The sequence below is a fragment of the Pelodiscus sinensis genome, chromosome 14, assembly GCF_049634645.1.
Source record: "Pelodiscus sinensis isolate JC-2024 chromosome 14, ASM4963464v1, whole genome shotgun sequence".
NCBI lineage: Eukaryota > Metazoa > Chordata > Testudines > Trionychidae > Pelodiscus > Pelodiscus sinensis.
In genome coordinates, this window is record NC_134724.1 from 6958881 (window position 1) to 6979410 (window position 20530).

At 49.5% G+C, this 20530-nt stretch overlaps 1 protein-coding gene across 2 annotated transcripts in view; it reads left to right on the forward strand.

Moving 5' to 3' along the window:
* PCSK6 (proprotein convertase subtilisin/kexin type 6) overlaps positions 1-20530 on the forward strand; it is a 153425-nt gene that overhangs the window by 62281 nt on the left and 70614 nt on the right. For both annotated transcript variants that reach the window (XM_075896922.1, XM_075896921.1), the window contains exon 7: positions 11172-11344. In XM_075896922.1, coding sequence (XP_075753037.1) covers positions 11172-11344 — 173 coding nt within the window. The remainder of the gene's footprint in view (positions 1-11171; positions 11345-20530) is intronic.

The following is a 20530-nucleotide window of genomic DNA, read 5'->3' on the forward strand; positions in this document are numbered from 1 at the left end:
ATGGTTATGAAACTTGACAAGGGAGGATGTGTCCATATGGGTGACTTAGGCCAGGTCAACACTCTAAAACAGGGGTGGGCAATAATTTTTGGTGGGGGGCCACTCCAAGATTTTGGAAAGTGGTGAAGGGCCACACTTTTCTGTAGAGGAGATGCGGAGTCTAGGATGGAGATTGGGTGCAGAAGGGTGCACGGGGTAAGGGACTGGGGTGCAGGAGAGGGTGTGGGGTCTAAGAGGGAGTTTGGGTGAAGGAGGGGGTTGTGATCTGGGTCAGAGGATTGGGAGGTAGGGTCAGGGAGTATGAGTGCAAGAGAGGATTCTGGCTTGGGGGAGGGGCTCTAGGAGGGAGTACAGGGCCTGACAGAGAGTTGTGACCTGGGGCAAGAGGGTACAGAGGGTTTGGATGGTGACCTGAGAAAGGGAATTGGGGTGCAGGAGGGGCAGGGGTGCCAGAGGCAGGCTCTGGCTCAGAGGCACTTACCTAAGTGTCTCCTGGCCAGCAGCCCTGCAACACTCCTAAGGCAGCCCCAGATCACTTTAAACTGCAGGCTGCTCCCTCCACATGGCTTTCAGCTCCAGGAGGGGGAAGAGGCTTGTGTTGCCCCCATCCCACAGACCAATCTCTCAGCTCCTATTGGCTAGTTGTTTTCATCCAATGGGAACTGAGAGATTGTCTGGGATCAGTTCCTGTTGGCTGGTTGTTTCTAGCCAATAGGAGCTGAGGATTGGGCTTGGGGCAGAGAGCTGCAAGGACTGAGCTTTAAACCATAGAAGCTGCATGCCTGAAGGTGGCGTGGTGGGTCGAATCTGGCCCTGCTCTAAAAGGTTTTCTGACATAGTTATGCTTGTACGGCGCTAACAGCAAACTCCTGGTGCAGACACAGCTCAGTCAGGGGTTATACCAGTGCCCCTTGCAAAATAAGGGACACCAGCAGCAGCACAGTCATTCCAGTATAACTGGGTCGACACCAGGGCTCCTGACAGTACACAGATGTGATACAAATTACACGCCAGCCAACGTTACTCGCCTGGCAAAGGTTTCTGCTGCAGCCCTTGCCTCTGACATTGGCTGGGGGAGCGGGAGGAGAAGCTGCAGATTGGGAGCAGCATAGCTATGATTGCAATGGCTGGGTGAGATTGGGGGGGGGAGCGTGTCTCTCTGGCATGACGGTCACTTAGCTTCTTCCTCAGTAGCACAGGCATTCAGGGAAATGCTGCTAAAATGCTGCATGGGAGTCAGTAACGAGCTTGCCCCAACCAGGGTTCTGGGCCTGTGCTGGGATTTTTAATTTCCTCAATGTAGGATTTGTCTACACTGACAATTGAGTGACAAAGCTTCTGTGGCTCAGTGCTTAAGCCCTCACCCCACCCTCCAAACGACAGAAGTGTTGCCCCAGCGAGGACTAGTACAAATAGTGCTTTTTAGTGCAACAAACCGTGTTTACACGGCCTGACTTGTAGCATCACGGCCATGTGGGCACAGCCATGTCGTTAAAAGCTGGATAGTGGTAGACATTCTTTACACACCACTCCAGATCTAGTACACAGATCCCATGTCTTTCTGTTGTTTGAGACCTACCATGGGGGTCCTGGGGATGTACATTTAAATAACCCACTTGGCCCTGCACTAAAGATTACTCTCTTACTACTGGAGTTTGTAGAGGATTGGTTTGTCCGTGAGTGGTGTTTGGCTTGTGTTGGTGAGAGAGAAGTCCCATTTCCATGATTCCACGTGAGTGCGTCCAAAAAATCAACTGCTTCCCCCGCACTTTAAACTTGAGTGTCCACCTACCTATCATCATGGGTGTGTATACACACATGTGGCCATGTGGAGGGCTGTAACAGGCCGGGCCGTGTCTGGGCACAGCTGAGGGCGTCCGCTCAAGGTGAATTGCTCAAATTCGGGGCTCCTTACAGCCCCCCGACTGGTGACCTCTCCAAACAGGCCACAAACCAGTCCCACAGAGCACTTCAGCTGCCTGCCTGAAGCCTCACGAGCAAAACCCCTCCGACACCCCAGCAATATCTGTGCCCCAGATGGCCCCGGGCCTCATACACAGGTGTGGGGTCCTAGCACCCACTCCCACCTACCCCAAACAAGTTCTGTCTGGTTCCAAGAAACCAGCCACAGATCCCTGGTCAATTTACCCTTTGGACCTTACCCACAAATCACGCTGGGCCAATCCTTTAGCATCTAACAACTAAAGGTTTATTACCACAAGAAAGAAAAGCATGAGAATAAGATTAAAGAATCATACATTACATGCACCGAATCTCTCAGTTCTCGATGCAGGCTCTAGCAGAGATGTTACAGCTGCTGGTTAAAAGTCCTTGTTGCGCATCCTAGAATCAGGATGGGTCCTCAGTTCTTCCTGGCTCTTCAATCCCTGCACTGCTGCCTCTGGGATGAAGTGCTGAGCTCAAGACCAAAATGGAGTCCCTCACATGGCCTCTTTATACCTTCTTCCTGGCCTCTTCTTGGCCGCAGCCGGTCACCTGGCCCTCAGCCTCTCTCTCTGGCAGCTCTTAGGTCTCCGCCCTCATGCTTTAGGTGTGTCCTTGGCCCATCGAGTGCCATTGTCCCACATGGCCTTGCTAATTAGCATGTCCATAGGCTGGGCTCTGCCCAATGCTCAACCACATTCAGAGAAATATTCAGCTTCCTCACACATTATAGATTCCTACCGACACACACAGACATTATACACTCACATAAATAGCGTACACAGGAGCAGCAGACAGTAAGCTCCCATTCAACACCCCACATGACCCCCTTTTATACCATTTTTGGGGCCAGCACCCCCACCTATGGGTGCAGCCATGATCCGGCTGCTTCCCTCAAATTCGGTGACAAGGGCACATCTGATTTCTCTGTAGTCCCGATGCCGGGGAAGGAATGCGAATGCAGCCAGAACTATTTTGCAATGTTTGGTCTCATAAGAATGGCCATACTGGGTCAGACCAAAGGTCCATCTAGCCCAGTGGCCAATGCCAGATGCCTGAGAGGGAATGAACAGAATAGGAAATCATCAAGTGATCCCTCCCTGTCCCAGCTGATGGCGGGTCACTCCATCAATGGCTGTTAGCCAGGATAGGCAAGCATGGTGTCCCTAGACTCAGTTTGCCAGAAGTTGGGAAGTCCTGGTCTTCACAACATCCATGCAAGCATGGCACCTCCACCGGCACTTTGTCGAGGTAAAGGGCGCTTGTGACACAGTCCTTGTTTTGTGACTCAAGCAGCACTGAAAGTAACTAATGCCAACAACATCAATGGGCTGTAGTAAACTGAGGATGTGGATTGCCTGGGGGGGAAGCAGGGCCTTCCACATCCATCCACTGCCGCTGGAGTTAAAGGTACTTTGCCTTCTGCATGATCAAGCTTGTTATATTTCAAACACATGCTTCTTAATTGCCGCGGAGGCCAGAATGTACTTGTCAGTTTTATAAAAACGCATTGCTCCCTTCTGAATTTGATTTCTTTTATGAGCGCCGCACTGCGTGCCCATGCTGGGCAGACCAGGAACACGTTGTCGACCAAGACACTAAACCTGACAGACGGCTCGAGGTTGTAGGTTTTCGGCAAATTTTAGAAGCTGAACCATACAGAGTCCCTGATGAGAGAACAGAACGTGCTGTAGCTTTGGCAAAGTGATTCTAGATGGATTACTAAAATAAACTCACGATTAATGAGCAAAACTTGTCGGGGAGACCTATTTATCACACTCAAAAAGCTACAATCCAATTTTACTTGCTGCTCTTCATTGCTCTTGCATTGCTGTTTATTTGCCATAGGCAAAATACATTACTGCTCAATAAACAAACCGGGGTCCTGGAATGCCTTTTTCTTTTGTCTTTTTCTTCTTTTTCTTTACAGCTTGCATTCTGAAACTTTTATTGCTTTCTCAGTGGGAAATAGCTGATTTATTTCCTCCTCCCAACTGTCTCTTATTTAACTTTGGTTTCCTTCTTCCAGACTCTCTAACCTATCGGATCTGCTGCCGTGTTAAATATATTTGGGTTTGATTGCTGGCTATCCTGGATCTGCTAAGCAATGAGACTTGAGGGAATATTTTCCCCTCTATATAAATCCACAACTGGCAGCATCTTTAATGAGAGCAAAGGAAAGGGAGAATTTATCCAGCTTATTTTTTCATGGAGCTCTGAGTTGTACTGTTGCCGTTGTGCATCACAAATGTCTCAATACTCCTGAGAGGCATGCAAGTATTGTTAGCCCCATTTTAGCTGGGGAATTGGAGCACAGAGAGCTCACACAGGACCTGAGACAGGAATTAATTTCAGATCTCTTTTAGTCCCAGTCCTCCTCCACATGCCCTTCTTTTTGCTGCAGACTCACGAAAGGCAAATCCTTCACTGCTTCATAGAAACTTCAGAGGGGCAGTGTTCCCTCTCCCACCCCATCAGGCCTGGGATGTAGCTTTCCCTTCTCCCCATTATAGGACTCGCTCAGTATTAAATGCCAAGATTTTAGCCAAAAGGGAAGGTAGAAGTGATGCGGATGTGAGCAGCATTTCTTCCTCACTTTCTGCCTTGTACCTAATGTACGTAGGCCAAGCAAATGACTTAACCCTAACCCTAATTTAAATATCCCGGGCTTCATTTGCACGTTCCCGGGCACCGCCATTTTTAAATGCTCAGTTGTTCGAACTACCTGCCCGCGGCTGCCCACGGCACGGGCTAGGTAGTTCGAACTAAAGCTCCTAATTCGAACTACCATTACTCTTCCTGCAATGAATTAGGAGCTTTAGTTTGAACTACCTAGCCCGTGCCGTGGGCAGCCGCGGGCAGGTAGTTCAAACAACTGGGCATTTAAAAATGGCAGTGCCCAGGAACATGCAAATGAAGCCCGGGATATTTAAATCCCGGGCTTCATTTTCAAGTTCGAATGACTACATTAGCCACCCTAGTCCGAACTAGGGTGGCTCATATAGACATACCCTGACTGTGAGAGCTGTGTGCTCCCTCTGCATCCAAAGTGCTGCTACGGTTCACACGGTACCGCCCGCAAATTCTAGGTATGCCAGCGCAGTGAGCAAAACTACCCTGTCCCGGGAGCCTGCCTTGGCTACAGCAATCTTGTGGCCCGCTAAAATGAAGGAGGGTCACTCATGTGGCCCACTCACTAGCCTAGATTGCCCATCGCTGGCTTAAATTGTCCCAAAGCTACTGCTTCCTTCTCTTCCTACATGGAGAGCTGACACCTCACTCTGAAGAAGAGTCAACCATTCACAAGCTGAGATGGGCCCCAATTCTGCAAGATGCCAGGTACCCCTATCTCCAGCTGACTTCACTGGAGTTGATGGCACTTAGCTCCTTGCAAGATCAGTCCCGGAGTTGGAGGGCTACCTTTTCCTCCCACCACGGAGAGGGTTTAGTGCTCTAAATATACAAAGAAAGGAAGATTCTGTGAATGTCTTTGCTCCTTTGCTTTTTTTTTTTTTATTTGGAAGATTGTTCTCCGCGGGCAGCACATGACATTAGAAAAAATATATTTGAAGTGCTGCAGTCCAGAGCACAGCTGCAACTGTAATTACATCTGGCTGCATTTGTTTAGTTTCAGAAAAGTAAATGTGTCAAAGCAAGTGCATTTTTATAGACAGGCATTTGGTTGGCTGGCTCCGGTAGGCACTGAAACGATCTAGTGCTACCTTTCAGACACAAGGCCACTTAGCAGAATTACTAAACTGGATTGACTGAGCATCAGGGAAACAGGTGGCCTGGAGCTGTTTTTGTCCACTCCATTGACTTGCACCAGGGCAGCTGCTTTCTGAGTACCCCCATTCTGCATGGCAGAGCTCTGCAGCCCCTGGCCCCATTCCCCTCCTCTCAGGTACCCCAAAGTCTGCATGCCAGGCTCTCTTCTCTCAATCATGTCCCTCCTTGGATCTGGTTTGTTGTCCAAAGCTCGTGTAAGGGGATCAAAACCACAAGTCTTGACACAAAATGAGGTCAGCCTAGATGAGGGACCCTTCTGGCCCTGGAATCTATGAATCTATGAAAATCCATGTGTTGCCCCAGTGCAACTCGCCATTAGAATCCCCTGAGAGACAAGGTGCGGGAGGAAATATCTCACACTAATTTTTGTGGGTGAGAGAGACCAGCTTCCGAGCCATGCGCCGCTCTTCGGTACCTTTCCCGGAGCTGAAGAAGAGCTCTTGCATCTTGAAAATAAGAACCTGTAGAAAGCACGCTGGGGTTCCCTGGGCGTGTCCCAGGTCCGACTACGGCATCTCTCCCCCACAGCCTGCCAGGCCACAGGAGCTGAGCACAATCCCTTTGAACCTGCACCAGGAGAAAGGCAGGAAAAAGGGGGTAGGAGAGGACAACCAGCTGTCCCCAAGGTCGTCTTAGTAGAGAGCGGGGAAGGGACAGAGACTCCTCTCCGAAGACTCTTGAGCCCTTGTCCCCGTAGGACAGTTTCACTCTGGGCCAGGCTCTTCCCAGCTGGTTAGCCTCTGTGATCAGACGCAGACTCTTCCATCTCATGGGGATGCGTCTAGCTAAAGGCAGTCTGTATATACTTCCCTATGTGGTGTTCCAGTAACAGGCAATGTGTATGAACATTGTCTCCTGCCCAGGGGAAGGCTCGACTTGAGCTCACTCACATTGATCTAAGTGGGACCTGGTGGTAAAAAATAGTTTGGAGAACCAGGGGAGCCAACATCTGGGTAAGGTGGTGAGGGGCCTGGCTCCGTGCTCTTGGAAAGGGTGGAGCATCAGGCAGAAGGGGCGGGGCCAAGGTAGTCATCCTTCAGAGCTGCTCCAAGCATGGCGTATCCCCCCAGTCCTCAGAGCTGCATGGTATGCACCTCTCAGGGCTCCAGCGGTGATTTAAAGGGCCCGGGACTCCAGCCACCGCTGCTGCTACTGTAACTGTGGCAGCGACTGGGAGCTCCTTGCTTCTTTGAATTACCAGGCCCCAGGGCAACTGCCCTCTCTGCCCCTCCTCCCACCCCCAGTCAATGCTGCCGTCTTAATCTAGCAATAGACTCTTCTGCCACATTTTCCACATGCGGAACTGGCACATTCCCGTGGGGTGAGTTACAAACACCCCCTGCCACTGAAGGAGGCTTCTCAGTTCAGTTCCTGCCCTATGGGAGTAGGGTTGTCAGGTGTCCGGTATCCTACTGGACAGTCCGGTATTTGAGCCCTCTGCCCGGTAAAAAAAAAAAAATCAGACAATACTGGACACGTGCAGTGTCCGGAAGCCTGACTTGGGCGGCCCCGCCGCTGCCAGGCTTGTGCACAATCACAGGCTCCCAGCGGCATTTGCAGCCCCGCCTCCCAGCTGGGAGTTCCAGCTGGGAGGCAGGGTCACAATCGCCGCTGGGAGCCTCTGGTCACATCAGAAGCCTGGCAGGGGCAGGGGGAGTGGCTGGGAGTTCCAGTCACTCCCCTCTGCCCTCGCCAGGCTTCTGTGCAATCACAGGCTCCCAGTGCCAATCGTGGCCCCGTTTTCCGTTCCTTTTTTTTTTTTTTGCTTGACCAAAAAATACAGGGTGTCTGGTATTTTTTGGGAGACCATCTGACAAACCTATGTGGGAGCACATACCCAATCAGATGGGGGAAGAGATCCCAGTTCCCACTGCAGCCCACAGGAGATGGGTGTGTCCCCCAAGAGCATTTTCAGCTTCTGCAGTTTGATTGAGAGTCTTCCTCACATTTGGAGTGTCTCCTAAATACCCAGCTCCTGGTATCAAGTGACACCGCGAGAATCTCCGCTCCTGACACTTAAAAGTAAGCGTTGAGCCCAGCGGGTCGTGGAGAAGAAATGGAAGCTGTGCTGTGAGTGCATCCTAAAGGCTTTAAAACAGATAACAAAACCTCAGTCTATTGTTTGTTTTTCGGAAAGCTCATGCTTATAAGGCCAAGCTCATGGTTTTTGGTTTGTCTGGTGGCGTGCCTACAATGCTGAACTGACATCAGGGCTGAATTTCTTTCATGGAAACTCTTTAGTTTCCCAATAAACTGAATTCTTGATCTGCTGCCACGTCTGGGTTTAGACATTCCCAGGGAAATGAGGCCTGGTCTCATGAATTTTTAGCGTCTTAGATTCAGTAACAATGTTATATGTGCAGAACCCTTGTGCAAGCCAGGGATGGCTTTTGCCACTTCATCTTAAATTGGCTCCATTCCCTTTTTTGTTCTGTCTTCCCATTGGGCATTTGCCATCAAGTTGCCTTGTGCTGTAGTGAGAAGAGCCAGACAAGAATCCTCTCTTGAGAATGATAGGAATGCTTCACCTGGCTGGGAAAAAGGCTTCTCCCAGTAAGCCCCTCCTTCATCTTTTACTTCCCTAATTGAATTAGTCTTCATAGACACAGTGATTCATTGTTCCAGAACTTAGGTTCTTATGTACCAGTGTGAGGAAATCTTCATGACTAATGATGATAAAGGAGCTGAAGTGAAATGTGCTATTCCACCTACCGCTTTCCCTCCTCTTTAGCGCGGCCTGTGGAGCATCCTGATTTCAAGCTTTAGAAGGCCTCTTTTCCAAGGTTCAGATTTTGCCCTCCTTATATCTCTTGGACAACTATGCTGGCACACCTCTAGAGGGACAAGCGAGGTTCGATTTGCAAATGGTCTGCATGTTCTGTTGTGCTTTGGATTTTTCTCCCCCTCTGATTTTCAGCTTGATGTCAAGGTACTGAGAAATCTTTATTCGGTTGCAAATAAAATTCTTGCCATTTTTCCCAGCGGATATGAACATCGACTGGCATTTTCAATGCCACCAGAGGATTTTAGGGAGAGAGTTCCCAGGTGTGTATAAGGTTGGCTGGAATTCTCGGTTGCGATAGATATTGAGGTGTCAGGAATTCGTTTTGATGCCACATCGGTATGAAACTGAGACTTTTTGAAATTTTTCATGACAGAGAGAGGCCCCCAGGAGCCACCCAAGAATAGCCAATAGCCCAGAGCAAGGGCTTGTATCTGGGTCACCCATATCCTGTCATTGGGCTATTGGCTACTCAGATGTCTCCCTCCTTTTTCTGACCGGAAATTTCATCCTGGACCTAAGAAGCCATCCTGACAAAAGTGCCATTCAAACTGACATGTTCTGGCAAAATTTCAGTGTCAACTGTATTGTAAAAGCAAAATATTTTAGCTAAAAATTCCCAGCCCTAATTGTGTGTTGAAATCCCCCTTTGGCTTTGAAATCTCATCTTTGGGCTTCTAAAGTTGCCAAGGATGCTCATCCTCTTATTCCTGTACTTAAGTTTACTGTGAAGCTCTACATTCTTCCACACACTCATCCATATCACACTACTCACAGAGCAGTCGGCCCACAGGAGCAATTTCTCTGCCATGGAAACTGTTTTATTTATTTTTTAGCAAACACTTTCAGCCCTTTTTCTTTGGGAAGCAGTTAGCTTGTTCCTGATCAAAAGCTGCCTCACTGCATCATTCTGGGGTCTGGGGTAGCTATTGCTAGATAAAAGTGCATGAACTAATGTCACCATGGGTGGCCGGTGATGTAGACAAAGGAAGGCACAGCCTTCTCAAAACTGCCCATATGCCAGGCTGCTGGGGACAGCTGGGGCCGCTTCCCCTGCCACCTCAGTCCTCCAGGTGGCCAGGAAGGACCAGGCTGTGGGTGGGTGGGGCTTGGCTCTAAGGGTGGAGCCTCGGGTGGAAGGGGCGAGGTTGAATGTTCACCTGCCGCCCATGAACGTCATGCACATTCCTGTTGAATGCTCAGACAAGGCTTTTGGGTGAGTATTCAGAAAACAGGCTAGCTACTAGCTACTGTCTTCCAGGCGTCACGATGAATGATTTGATAAACTGTAATGATAAAGGGGGAAAGTTCATTAACAAGAGACATTTTTGAGTCTACACTGAACAATTTAAAGCACTGTCGCGACAACGCTTTAAACAGAACACGTTGCCACAGCGCAAGCGCTGGGAGCAGGGGAGCCGACAGCCTGCGCGGGCCCCTGGGCAAGGTAGGCCTGGCTTCATGCTCCCGAAAGGGGCAGGGCCTCAGGCAGAAGGGGGCGAGGCTGGGACAAGCCCCCCTCCCCTGCAGCTCTCAGAGCTGCACGTAGCGTGTGCTATGGCGCTCTGACAGTTAAGGGTCCAGGACTCCAGTCACCACTGCAATAGCATCAGCAGCCAGGACCCATAAGCCCCGTAGAACTACGGGGCCCTGGGGTAACGGCCCCTTTACTCCCCTCCCCACCCTGTTGGAGGGCCTGGCTGCGAGAGAGCTCTCCCAGCCCTCTATGTAATCCACTTCTGTGAGGGGAGTAGCTCCAGCGCAGTAGCCTAGTCCACACTGGCGCTTTACAGCACGGTAACTTGCTGCACTTCGGCGGGGCTGGGAAGGGGGGAGGGGAAGGTGGGTTTCACACCCCCAAACCAGAAAGTTACAGCGCTGTGAAGTGCCAGTGTAGACTTGGCCTGAGTAACTACTAGTATGACTTTGTGATAAGGATGTTAAGTATCAGGTAATTGACTAATCAAATAGTCAATGCATTTTTGCATCGACTATTCGATTAGTCAGTAGGGCACCTCCCCTTTTGAAGTGTAGCAACAGCTCTAGGTGAAAGCACCAAAGCCCGGGGTTAGTGGGGGGGGGGGAGGGGACTCCTCTGCTGACCCCAGGCTCCATGTGGCGCTGCCGCTTTGAAGTACCCCGCTCTTCTTCCTCCCCCCCTTGCTGCCTCTATTTGATAGAAGCAGCAAGGGGGGGCAGAAGCGACGAGTCGACTATCCTGTCGACTATCCAAGAAGCATTTGCTTATCGGATAGTCGACTAGTCGTTCAAATCCCTTCTTTGTGAGCGCTGCCATTTCTGGAGAGAGGCTGCCGCTGAAATGTTTAGATTCCATCTGGAGTAGGCTGCTTTCTGCAGTGGAATGTCCAGAGAGCTTCAGATTGAAGTATCGTTTTAATTCCTTTCTACTGTTCGCCATTATATCAGCAACACAGAGCGAGAGAGAAAAGTGAGGAGAGGGGGGGAAAGGTTTCCAAAACCGCATCGGAACTTTGGCAAAGCTCACAAGGATACCCACAGTGGCATCGTGTTAGGCTGTTCGAGACAGTCCAAGTCTTTCCGGTCTCGGCGGCCTCCAACAAAGGCCTTTGGTTGCAACCCTTGCACTTCTATAAAAGCCGTTAAGCCCTAACGTCTAACGTTTTTGTGCTTCTAGGCGTTCGGATGTTAGATGGCGATGTGACCGATGTTGTTGAAGCAAAGTCGCTTGGCATCAGACCCGATTACATTGATATTTACAGCGCAAGCTGGGGGCCAGATGATGATGGGAGGACGGTGGATGGACCCGGTGAATTGGCCAAACAGGCTTTTGAGTACGGCATTAAAAAGGTGCGGATGATAGAGTACTTTGGAGATGCTGATTATTTTTTCCCTTTTGCTTCATATGAAATTTGTGTGTGTGTGTGTGTGTGCGCGCGCGCGCGCGGTGGCCAAGGGCAGAGGTAAGAAAGTCAAGGTCAAGAGAATCGTCTTAAGAGAATGACCTTGCCTTGTCTATGCCTGACTACCACACAGAGAACTGCACTGGGGTTGAATTATGTCCAATTTTTCCTGGTGTACACAAGGCCAAGGTGACTTCGGAACACTGTCTCCACATCTGGCATCCCTAGAAACTAGAAATGGTCTTTAGTTGCAAGGCTCAGATGCTGCCTTGCATCAAAATTTGAGCCCTCTTTATCCTTCCCCATCCTGACCTGCAAATTATGGGGGCATTCTAGGTCTTGACTTGGGCCCAATTGGCTTGGTGACAAATAAACAGGAATGATTCTAACCACACTCAGCTCAACAATGCATGGCAAGCTCTTTGGGAGGCTTTATAAAATACACTCAGCACAGATGTTCTAGACACACACAAGGCATTACAAATAAAATAAAAGGCTCCCCTCGGTGCACTGTTCAACACCAACCTGAACAAGCACTTACTTCTCTGTGCTAGGGAAATCCCTGAGAGAACAGATGGGGCCAGAGCTCAGAGCAGACTCGAGTCTAATTTGAAATCCTAGACTGGAAGCTACATCCAGTCCATAAATCAAAAAGTATTTGAAGGGAGCTCATTTTTTATTATGAATTAGTTTTATTCTCCTGGGGGCTGCGGGGAGGGGAAATCTCTTGCTGTTGTGCTGAGACGGGGATGGGGAATCTCTTTGCTGTAGCGCTGAGACGGGGATGGGGGAATCTCTTTGCTGTAGCGCTGAGACGGGGATGGGGGAATCTCTTTGTTGTTGCGCTGAGACGGGGATGGGGGAATCTCTTTGCTGTTGTGCTGAGACGGGGATGGGGGAATCTCTTTGCTGTTGCGCTGAGACGGGGATGGGGGAATCTCTTTGCTGTAGCGCTGAGACAGGGATGGGGGAATCTCTTTTGTTGTTGCGCTGAGACAGGGATGGGGGAATCTCTTTGTTGTTGCGCTGAGACGGGGATGGGGGAATCTCTTTGCTGTTGTGCTGAGACGGGGATGGGGGAATCTCTTTGCTGTAGCGCTGAGACAGGGATGGGGGAATCTCTTTTGTTGTTGCGCTGAGACAGGGATGGGGGAATCTCTTTGTTGTTGCGCTGAGATGGAGATGGGGAATCTCTTTGCTGTAGCGCTGAGACAGGGATGGGGGAATCTCTTTGTTGTTGCGCTGAGATGGAGATGGGGAATCTCTTTGCTGTAGCGCTGAGACAGGGATGGGGGAATCTCTTTGTTGTTGCGCTGAGACGGAGATGGGGAATCTCTTTGCTGTAGCGCTGAGACGGAGATGGGGAATCTCTTTGCTGTTGCGCTGAGGCGGGGAGGGGGAATCTCTCACTGGCCCTAAACCGCTCCAGCTGGCCTCTTCTTGTCTAGCCCCGGCTCCGGGCCTGAGTTCTGGTCTTAAAGGGCCAGTGCAGGGCAGGCGCCCTGTCACAGAGATGTTTAAATAAGGAATGTCAATGTGTAGACGACTACACGATTAACCAATAAGCCTGAGCTTATCGGTTAATCTTGTCTGCGCACATTTCCTCCGCTGCTGTCTCTGTATCAGAGGCAGCCAGCAGGAGAGGGAGGGGGAGCCTGTGTCCGTGAGGAGTTGACTTAAAAGCCAGCTTCTCATGAGCACCATATCTGCTTGGCCTCCCACCCCTGCACTGCTGCCTCTGATGGAGAGGCAGCAGCATGGAGGGTGAGGGGTGCAGGCGGGAGTCAATACACGTGGGGAGTTGGCTTTCAAGCAGGCTCCGCTGCATGCTGGTTTCGCAGACCCACCTGCTCCCCACCCCCTTGCTGCCTCTTACAGAGGCAGGGGAGAAAAGGCAGGCACTGATGCTGGGGAGAGCAGTGCCACCTGTTCCCATCCCCCACACTGCGGTGCCTCTGGGTCCAGCTTGTGTCCTGTCCATGCACTATGGAAGATAGTGCCAGGGCTAGAGACCAGATCATATCACGTGTCCAAAACTGGAAAAAACTTAGACCAGGTCCACACTACAGAGGAAGATCGGCATAAGGTGTGCAGTTCCAGATATATAAAGATGTAGCTGGAGTTGACGTACCTTAAGCTGAGCTTCTGCACTCTCCTCATAGAGGGAGGTTGTTGGGACAAACACTCCTGTCAATTTCCCTTACTCCTCATGAGGAGTAGGAGTACCAGTGCCGATGAGGGTGCCTCGGTGATCGATTTAGCGAGTCTTTGCTAGACCTGCTAAATCGAATGCTGGAAGATTGACCACCACAGCGTCTATCTTCCCACAAGTGGAAACGTGGCCTAAGATGGCGGTGAAAGGACATGAGAAGTAGAAGAAAGCAATGCCATTGTATTTCCTTATTCTCTCTGCTGTTGCTAATACAGCCTGACATCTTAGAGCCTTTTGAACGGGCCATGGGGCTGGTTTTTCTCTTCTGGGCTGTCACCACTGGTCAGGATCCATTAATACGGAGCAGTAGTTTGAAGGAGTGATGGATCGTGGCCTTTGGTTTAGGCGCAGGCCCCTCCCCAGATTTTGGAAATGTTGAGAGCATTGTGATCTATCCTGTAGGAGTACAAACCCACAGACAGACCCAGATGCTGCTCTGAGGAGTTCCTGATTGGCTGAGGGTTGTGCACAAAGACCAAGAGTGAGGCATGAGGGAATCAAAAGAGTTGAAGGCAGATCCTTCAACAGAGGGGCCGACAGGCTCACTGGGCCCCTACGTGGGGTAGTGAGGGGAGCCAGCTCTGCCCCTTAAAGGGGCAGGGCTTTAGGCAGAAGGAGCGGAGCTGGGGCTCGTCTCCCCAGGCAGCCCTCAACACTGCCCTGAGCAGGCCATATGGGGCTCTGGCAGTGATATAAAGGTTTCAGGGAGGCGGCCAGGAGAGCTGGGCCCTTTTGAATCACTGGGCCCCAGGACAATTGCTCCTTTTGCCCTTCCTACTCTTGGTGGGCCTGGCCTTGAAAGGTGAGGTTTGCAGATTAAAGCATATTTTGACAGATGAACCCCCATCTCCTGGGAGGATGCTGTATGAAAAACCAGCTCCTTCCAGGCTGAGTTTCTAGAGGAGGCCCTATTGCAGCCTTTTTATGACAACTACACAGGGCAAAAGACCTTTCTTAGCACCCTTCAGAAATCTATCCCTCTGCACCATCTCCGTGGCAGGGGTAAATAATTCTGTACCCAAGACTTTCACAAACATGTGCCGTTTCTGTCCCCGGAAGGAGCAGAGATGAGGGAGTGGGGTAGGATGTTTTGGTTGGGATTAGTTGCAGCTTCTTGAAATACTCAAGCTGGTTGTTTGGTTCCTTTAGTCCCCTGAGGAGGAAAAGAGGCTCCCTGGGGAATCTTACACTGCAGATGTCCAAATCTGGTCTTGAGAAATCTCCTGGGTTTTTGTGAGGACAAATCCTTACGTTGGCATTTTGCCTCCTTTTTCTTTTTGCAACTTTAGATGGGGGGGGGGGGCTGTTTTGGCATAAACCCTCTCCAATGGGCTATCATGATAATGTAGTTCAGACCACTGGAAAATTCAGCACCGTTGCGAGGGATCAGACACTGCTGCAGTAAAACAGACAGACAACCTCTCCTAGAGCGTGGAATAATAGAGTTAGCATCCTACTGTTTATTTTATCCTTAGTAACATGCACTCAGTATGACCCCTAGCCCAAGGAATATGCATTTTAAAGCCTAAATTGGTTGTGGGACACAAAGCCAAAAGACATAAGCCCATCAAAATAGAGACACGCAAAGCTGAAGGTCCGAAGTCGATGCTCTATGTATCAGAGGAAGCTGCGGCTCTACACCAGTGGTTTTCAAACTAGGACTGGGTCAAGGAATGTCGGGCGCTGGGTCTCATTGCTGCAGGGGGTTCAGGTGTGACCACGGGGGGTGCTTAGGCAGGATTGTGCTGCACCCCAGAAGCAGCTGGCAGCAGGCCTGGCTCCTAAGTGGGGGATGGGGGGAAGAGTGCACAGGGCTCCACACGCTGCCCGTGCACCGAGCACTTGCTCCACACTCCCATTGGCTGGGAACCTGCTGCTGGATGCTTCTGGGTCACAGATGGTCTGCGGTGCCAGGAGAGGCAGGAAGCTGCCTTAGCCCCCTTGCTGCTCCTCCTGCCTCAGACCTGATCCTCCCCCCAAAAGCCAGAGCCCCCTCCTACACCCCAAAGCTCTCCTTCTCGGCCCCACCTTGGAGCCCACACTCGAGTCAAATTATGTTGGGTTGCAGGCGTCAACAATTTTCGTCAACTGGGTCATATGAAGAAAAAAGTTTGAAACCCGCTGCCCTAGTGTTTAGAGTATTGGTCTCTGTGTTGGGACACATGGTGTCCTGTTGCCAGTTTTGTTAGCTGAGTCACTCTGTGACACAAAGCACATTTCGCCATCTTGATGTGCCCTGGCTCCCCATCTGTACCATCAGGAGAACAGCTCCCAAGTTTCATAACACTTGTGCAATTTTGCGGTCCAAGCGATCCATAGTTGCCAGATGTCATGACCAAAACAAGGACTGTTGCAAGAGGCACTTTGCATGCATTCCCTACAATGTTAATGGCACCTAAAAATAGGGTGGGGTGTTTATTCCCTCTTTAATTTCCTGTTTAGGGAAGTTAGTTTGCAGAGAAGAGTTCCTACATTGTAAGTGCACAGATACGAGGACAGAGGGCTGACTCTGAGTTTCCCCCACCCCCAGGGTTCACTGCCGTTTGTCCCTTTGGGGCGACGGGAGACAAATTGGGGTGGAAAAAACAGGGAGGGGAATTCACCACTAGAGGAACTTACCAAGGGGTGGCCTTCATTGCGAACTCAAGTCAGTGTGTCTTTTTAGAGGAGACGCTGCAGCTCAGCCCAAAGATATGGGCTTGGTGCCAAAACAGCGGGGTGGGAGGCTCTGGCCTGTTGTTCAGGAGGTCAGGCTGGGTAATTGCCTGAAAATCTAGAATCGATGATTCAGGAGGCTGGGGGAGTAAGGGTGTATTCATGAAGGCTGCCTCCGTTTGCTTTCCCCTGCATCGCCATTCCTGCAAAAGCTGTGCTGCCATTGACTGGGTTATCCCTGTCACTATAGTAATGCCCCCCCAAATTTCTACTGGGAGATCCAGTGAGTACACAGGGGCAGGGAGCCTGGGAGCACGGCTAATCTCTGTCTCCCCCTGCCAGCAGCCCTGGCTTTCAAAGCTGGAGGGAGGCCAGCTGGAGAAAGGCATTTCCGAGGGGTGTGGGGAACAATCTCTACCCCTTTCTTGATTCTAGTGCAGCAGGATGAAAAGTCTCCTGTGACCCCTTTGGGGACAATCCAGCCCTTTACTGTGTATTTGCAACCAGTCTGGAGTGCCACAAAGCACCTCGGAGCAGGAAACTTTTTTCCCTACTTGCATACATTTTAATGGCTAAGTACATCTTTTTAAATGAGTGAAGAAAGCCCTTAATTGGTTGGTCCGCGGTAACCTTTAGCCCGTGCAAACGGCTGCAGCTGAGTTATAAATCTTTACAATCGAATCTTAATAGACATATTAATACAGCCATTATCTCTTTGGGGGACTGTGCCAGCATAATTCTGCCGCTTGTGGCCACGCCTTATTAATTTCTGAGCGAATGGGGAAATATTTATCCGGTGCTCTACGTGGTCTCATTAAAAGACAGGCCCGCTGGTGTCAAACCCACATCAAAACAGGCCACGAAAACAAGAAGAATGTAGCCCAATCAGTTCAAACGGATAATCTGTTGCGAGCGTGCCTGCACAGCACATTAGCTCACACTGGAGAGGTGTAAATTCTAGTCTGCATTAGTGTGTCGTGCACTAATAGCCCGTGTCGGCTTAGATGGCATCCACTTAAAGTTCCCTAATGCACATTTACACAGGCCCATTTGAAACCGCAAAGCAGCATAGCTGAGGTCTTGACCAAAACGCATTGCAGTCAATGGAAAGACTCTCGTTGATTTCAGTGGGGTTTGGATCGGATTCTTCTTGTACTACAGAGCCCTTGTGATCGTTGCCAGCATGCCGTGGGTTTAGCAGTGGCTTCATACGGAGATTGTGGGTCTTTTAAGGCTGCTTGCAGATAGTTAAATGTTTCTGTGTTAAGGGGAGGAGCATTTCTTGGCTTCCCATTTGGCAGGTTTACAGGCTTTGACTTTATCTTAATCATGGCTAGAAAAGACAGCAGAAATAGTCACTGTTTTCTTCTCTCCTGACTCCCAATTAACCTTAGGCAGTAGGGGTGAGTCTCCCAATTAACCTTAGGCAGTTGGGATTGGTCCTGCCTAGGGCAGGGGTCTGGACTTGATGACCTTCTGAGGTCTCTTCCAGCTCTATGGTTCTATGATTCCATAATGATACCTCAGGCAGAAGGAAAATTAATTGTATGCCTGTTGTTGGCTTACTATAACTCCAATTGAGCTCCAAGGGCTAGTTTACACCCAGTGTGGCCCAGAGTCATTATTTCATGTGGTTTAAGTCAGGACAGAATTTGGTCCTATCTACAGAAGACCAAGGATCTGACTGTCATTCATGCTTAAATTTAACACTTTACATCTAGGTCTTAACAAGGACCCTAATTACCTTACCCATTACAAAGATAGCTTCCCCAATTATCACCTGTAATATCATTAGCTCACAGACATTTACCTTTCCTCTCATCCCCCTTCTGTTCTGAAATTTCATTTGTCCTTTTCATATGTGTTCATTTTTTTGATTGTATCCTTTGGTATATATGGTCGTGCCAATTTTCTTCCACTATTTGATCTGAGGATGTGGGTCTGGCCCACGAAAGCTCATCACCTAATAAACCATCTTGTTAGTTTTAAAGTGCTACATAGTCCTGTTTTTTGTTTCAGGTAGACCAGACTAACACGGCTACATATCTATTACTATCTGTTCTGAGCATATTCTGATGTGCAGCGTGAATCAGATATGAGGTGTGACTACTGAATGTTTTAGTTTGCTGATAATTCTGAAAAATTGGGGGGAAATTATTTAGAATTGAACCAAAATTGAAATATTTTGTAAACTGAAAAATAATTTTTTAAAAAATTAGGGTCTATGAGAGTGAAATGTTTTGCTTCAGTTTGAGAGGTATTTTTTTTGTGTGCATTTTAAAATAAAATTGGAGAATGTTTCTAAACAGAAAAGCAATTTGAATCAAAATATCAAAATGTTTCATTTTAAACACGTGGAAACAAAATGTTGGACTTGCTTTGATTCCCCTCCTTCCCCCCCCCCCCCCCCCAACAAACCATTCAGTGAAACCAACGCAAATTCACAAAACGTTTTGGGGTTGCTGACTGAATTTTTTCATTCAAAAAGTTTTAGTAAAAAAATATCACCCAGCTCTAGTTCGGATGTTCAGAAATCATGTTAATCATGATTAACACTTGAACTTTCACAGTTCTAGCTCTTTGTGATTCACAAAGGACACAAGGGAAAACGTTAGCTCCTTGCATCCTTATCCACCACAGAATTAATTGTAAATCTCCCCTTTGTATACCTTTCACAACTGGTGGCTGATTTCTTGGTCATCTGAACAGTGGTTAAGAAAATGTTAGACTGTACCTTGAGTTGTCCAACTTTTTTCTTAGTAGTTTGGAAGATTTTAACTTTTAATAGACAATCACCTAATAGCACCTTTTTGCTACATCCAGCTCTGAAGTGTGCCAGGTTACAAAATGTTGCACAACCAGACTGACAAAGCGTGGCTACAACGTTTCTCTACGGGAGACTTGCCAGGACCTGTGGAGACAGAGCTAGCACATTTGAGCTGATTGCGCTGTGCACTTAGACCAAAGCCTGTCTTAGGATATCAAGATTTAATAGATCCAGAAAACCCTAGAGAGACTTTACAGCCATGCTGAAACGTGATGCATTGAGGTACCAGTAGCAGTCTGCCAAAGAGTCAATACACTTCGTATCAAAGTAGAATTCTCTGTGGGTAGAGGATGGCAGAACAATTTGGCTATCAAGCTGTATTTTCCCCTGCTGACCTGCAGACAACTCTGTTAATTTTTCCTATGGAATTCACCTCCTTTTGTGGCTGTGAGGCAGGCCAGATAATGAAAACCTAAACACAGTGAGGATATCAACCCAATTTACCCTTTGTATCCAGAGGCAGGGTCAACACAGAAATTACCAGCCCAACAGCAGAGCAAGGCAGGTCATAAACATCCCTCTGCCTTGAACGCTCGGAACAAAACCTACTCTTGGAGCTGATTCTGCTAGAGGAAGCCTGTTGTGGATTCCTCTGCAATTTGTAGGCAGAGATCAGCTTGAAAACATCTCCCTGGCAGATGCCAGCTCTAAGGGGAGGGCCCCAAATGGCTGGGTACTGTCCCAGCGACTCTTCCTCTAGCCTAGTGGTCAGCAGCTAGATGAGTGGGATCTACTGATAGATCTTGGAACCTTTGATAGGTGATCCTGACAGGTTTGGCCGGGAGGCTGGCAAGTGCCGGCACTTCATCTGCCCCTCTTCGCACAGCTGTGCTGCTCCTGCCCTCTGCCTTCAAGGTGCCCCTCGCCCCTTGGAGCCTCCTGCTTGCTGTATAGGGCACGGGAAGAAGAGGAAGGGGGGTGCTGATGTCAGTGTGCTCCTCCCTGTACCCCATCTACACAGAGCGGAGGGGAGCAGGGATGCAGAGAGTTTGTTGGCTGCTTTTGGGAGTGGTGCAGGGCCTGGGTAGGGGTGAGCCTGCCTTAGCCCCCTGCACCACCACCTGGAAGCCACCCATGGTCAGTGGTGCCCAGCTGGAGCCAGCATTCCAAACCCCGGCCCCAATCCTGAATCCCTCCTGCATTCCAAGCCCCTGCCCCCAGCCTGATAAAAGTGAGTGAGGATGGGGGAGGGAGGATGGAGTGAACAGAGATGGGACCTTGGAGAAGGGGCAGGAAGGAGGTGGAGCAAGGGTGTTTGGGTTTGAGGTAGACCCTGGTTACATTTGAATTCAAAAAGTGATCTTGTGCTTAAAAAGGTTGGAGACCCCGCTCTAGCCCTTTCATTGCTCTTTGTGGACGACTGTCAAGCTAAATGGGCTTAATCCAGTTGCCCCTCAGAGTCTGAGTTGTGGAAAGTGGGACAGAGAAGCAAAGTACCC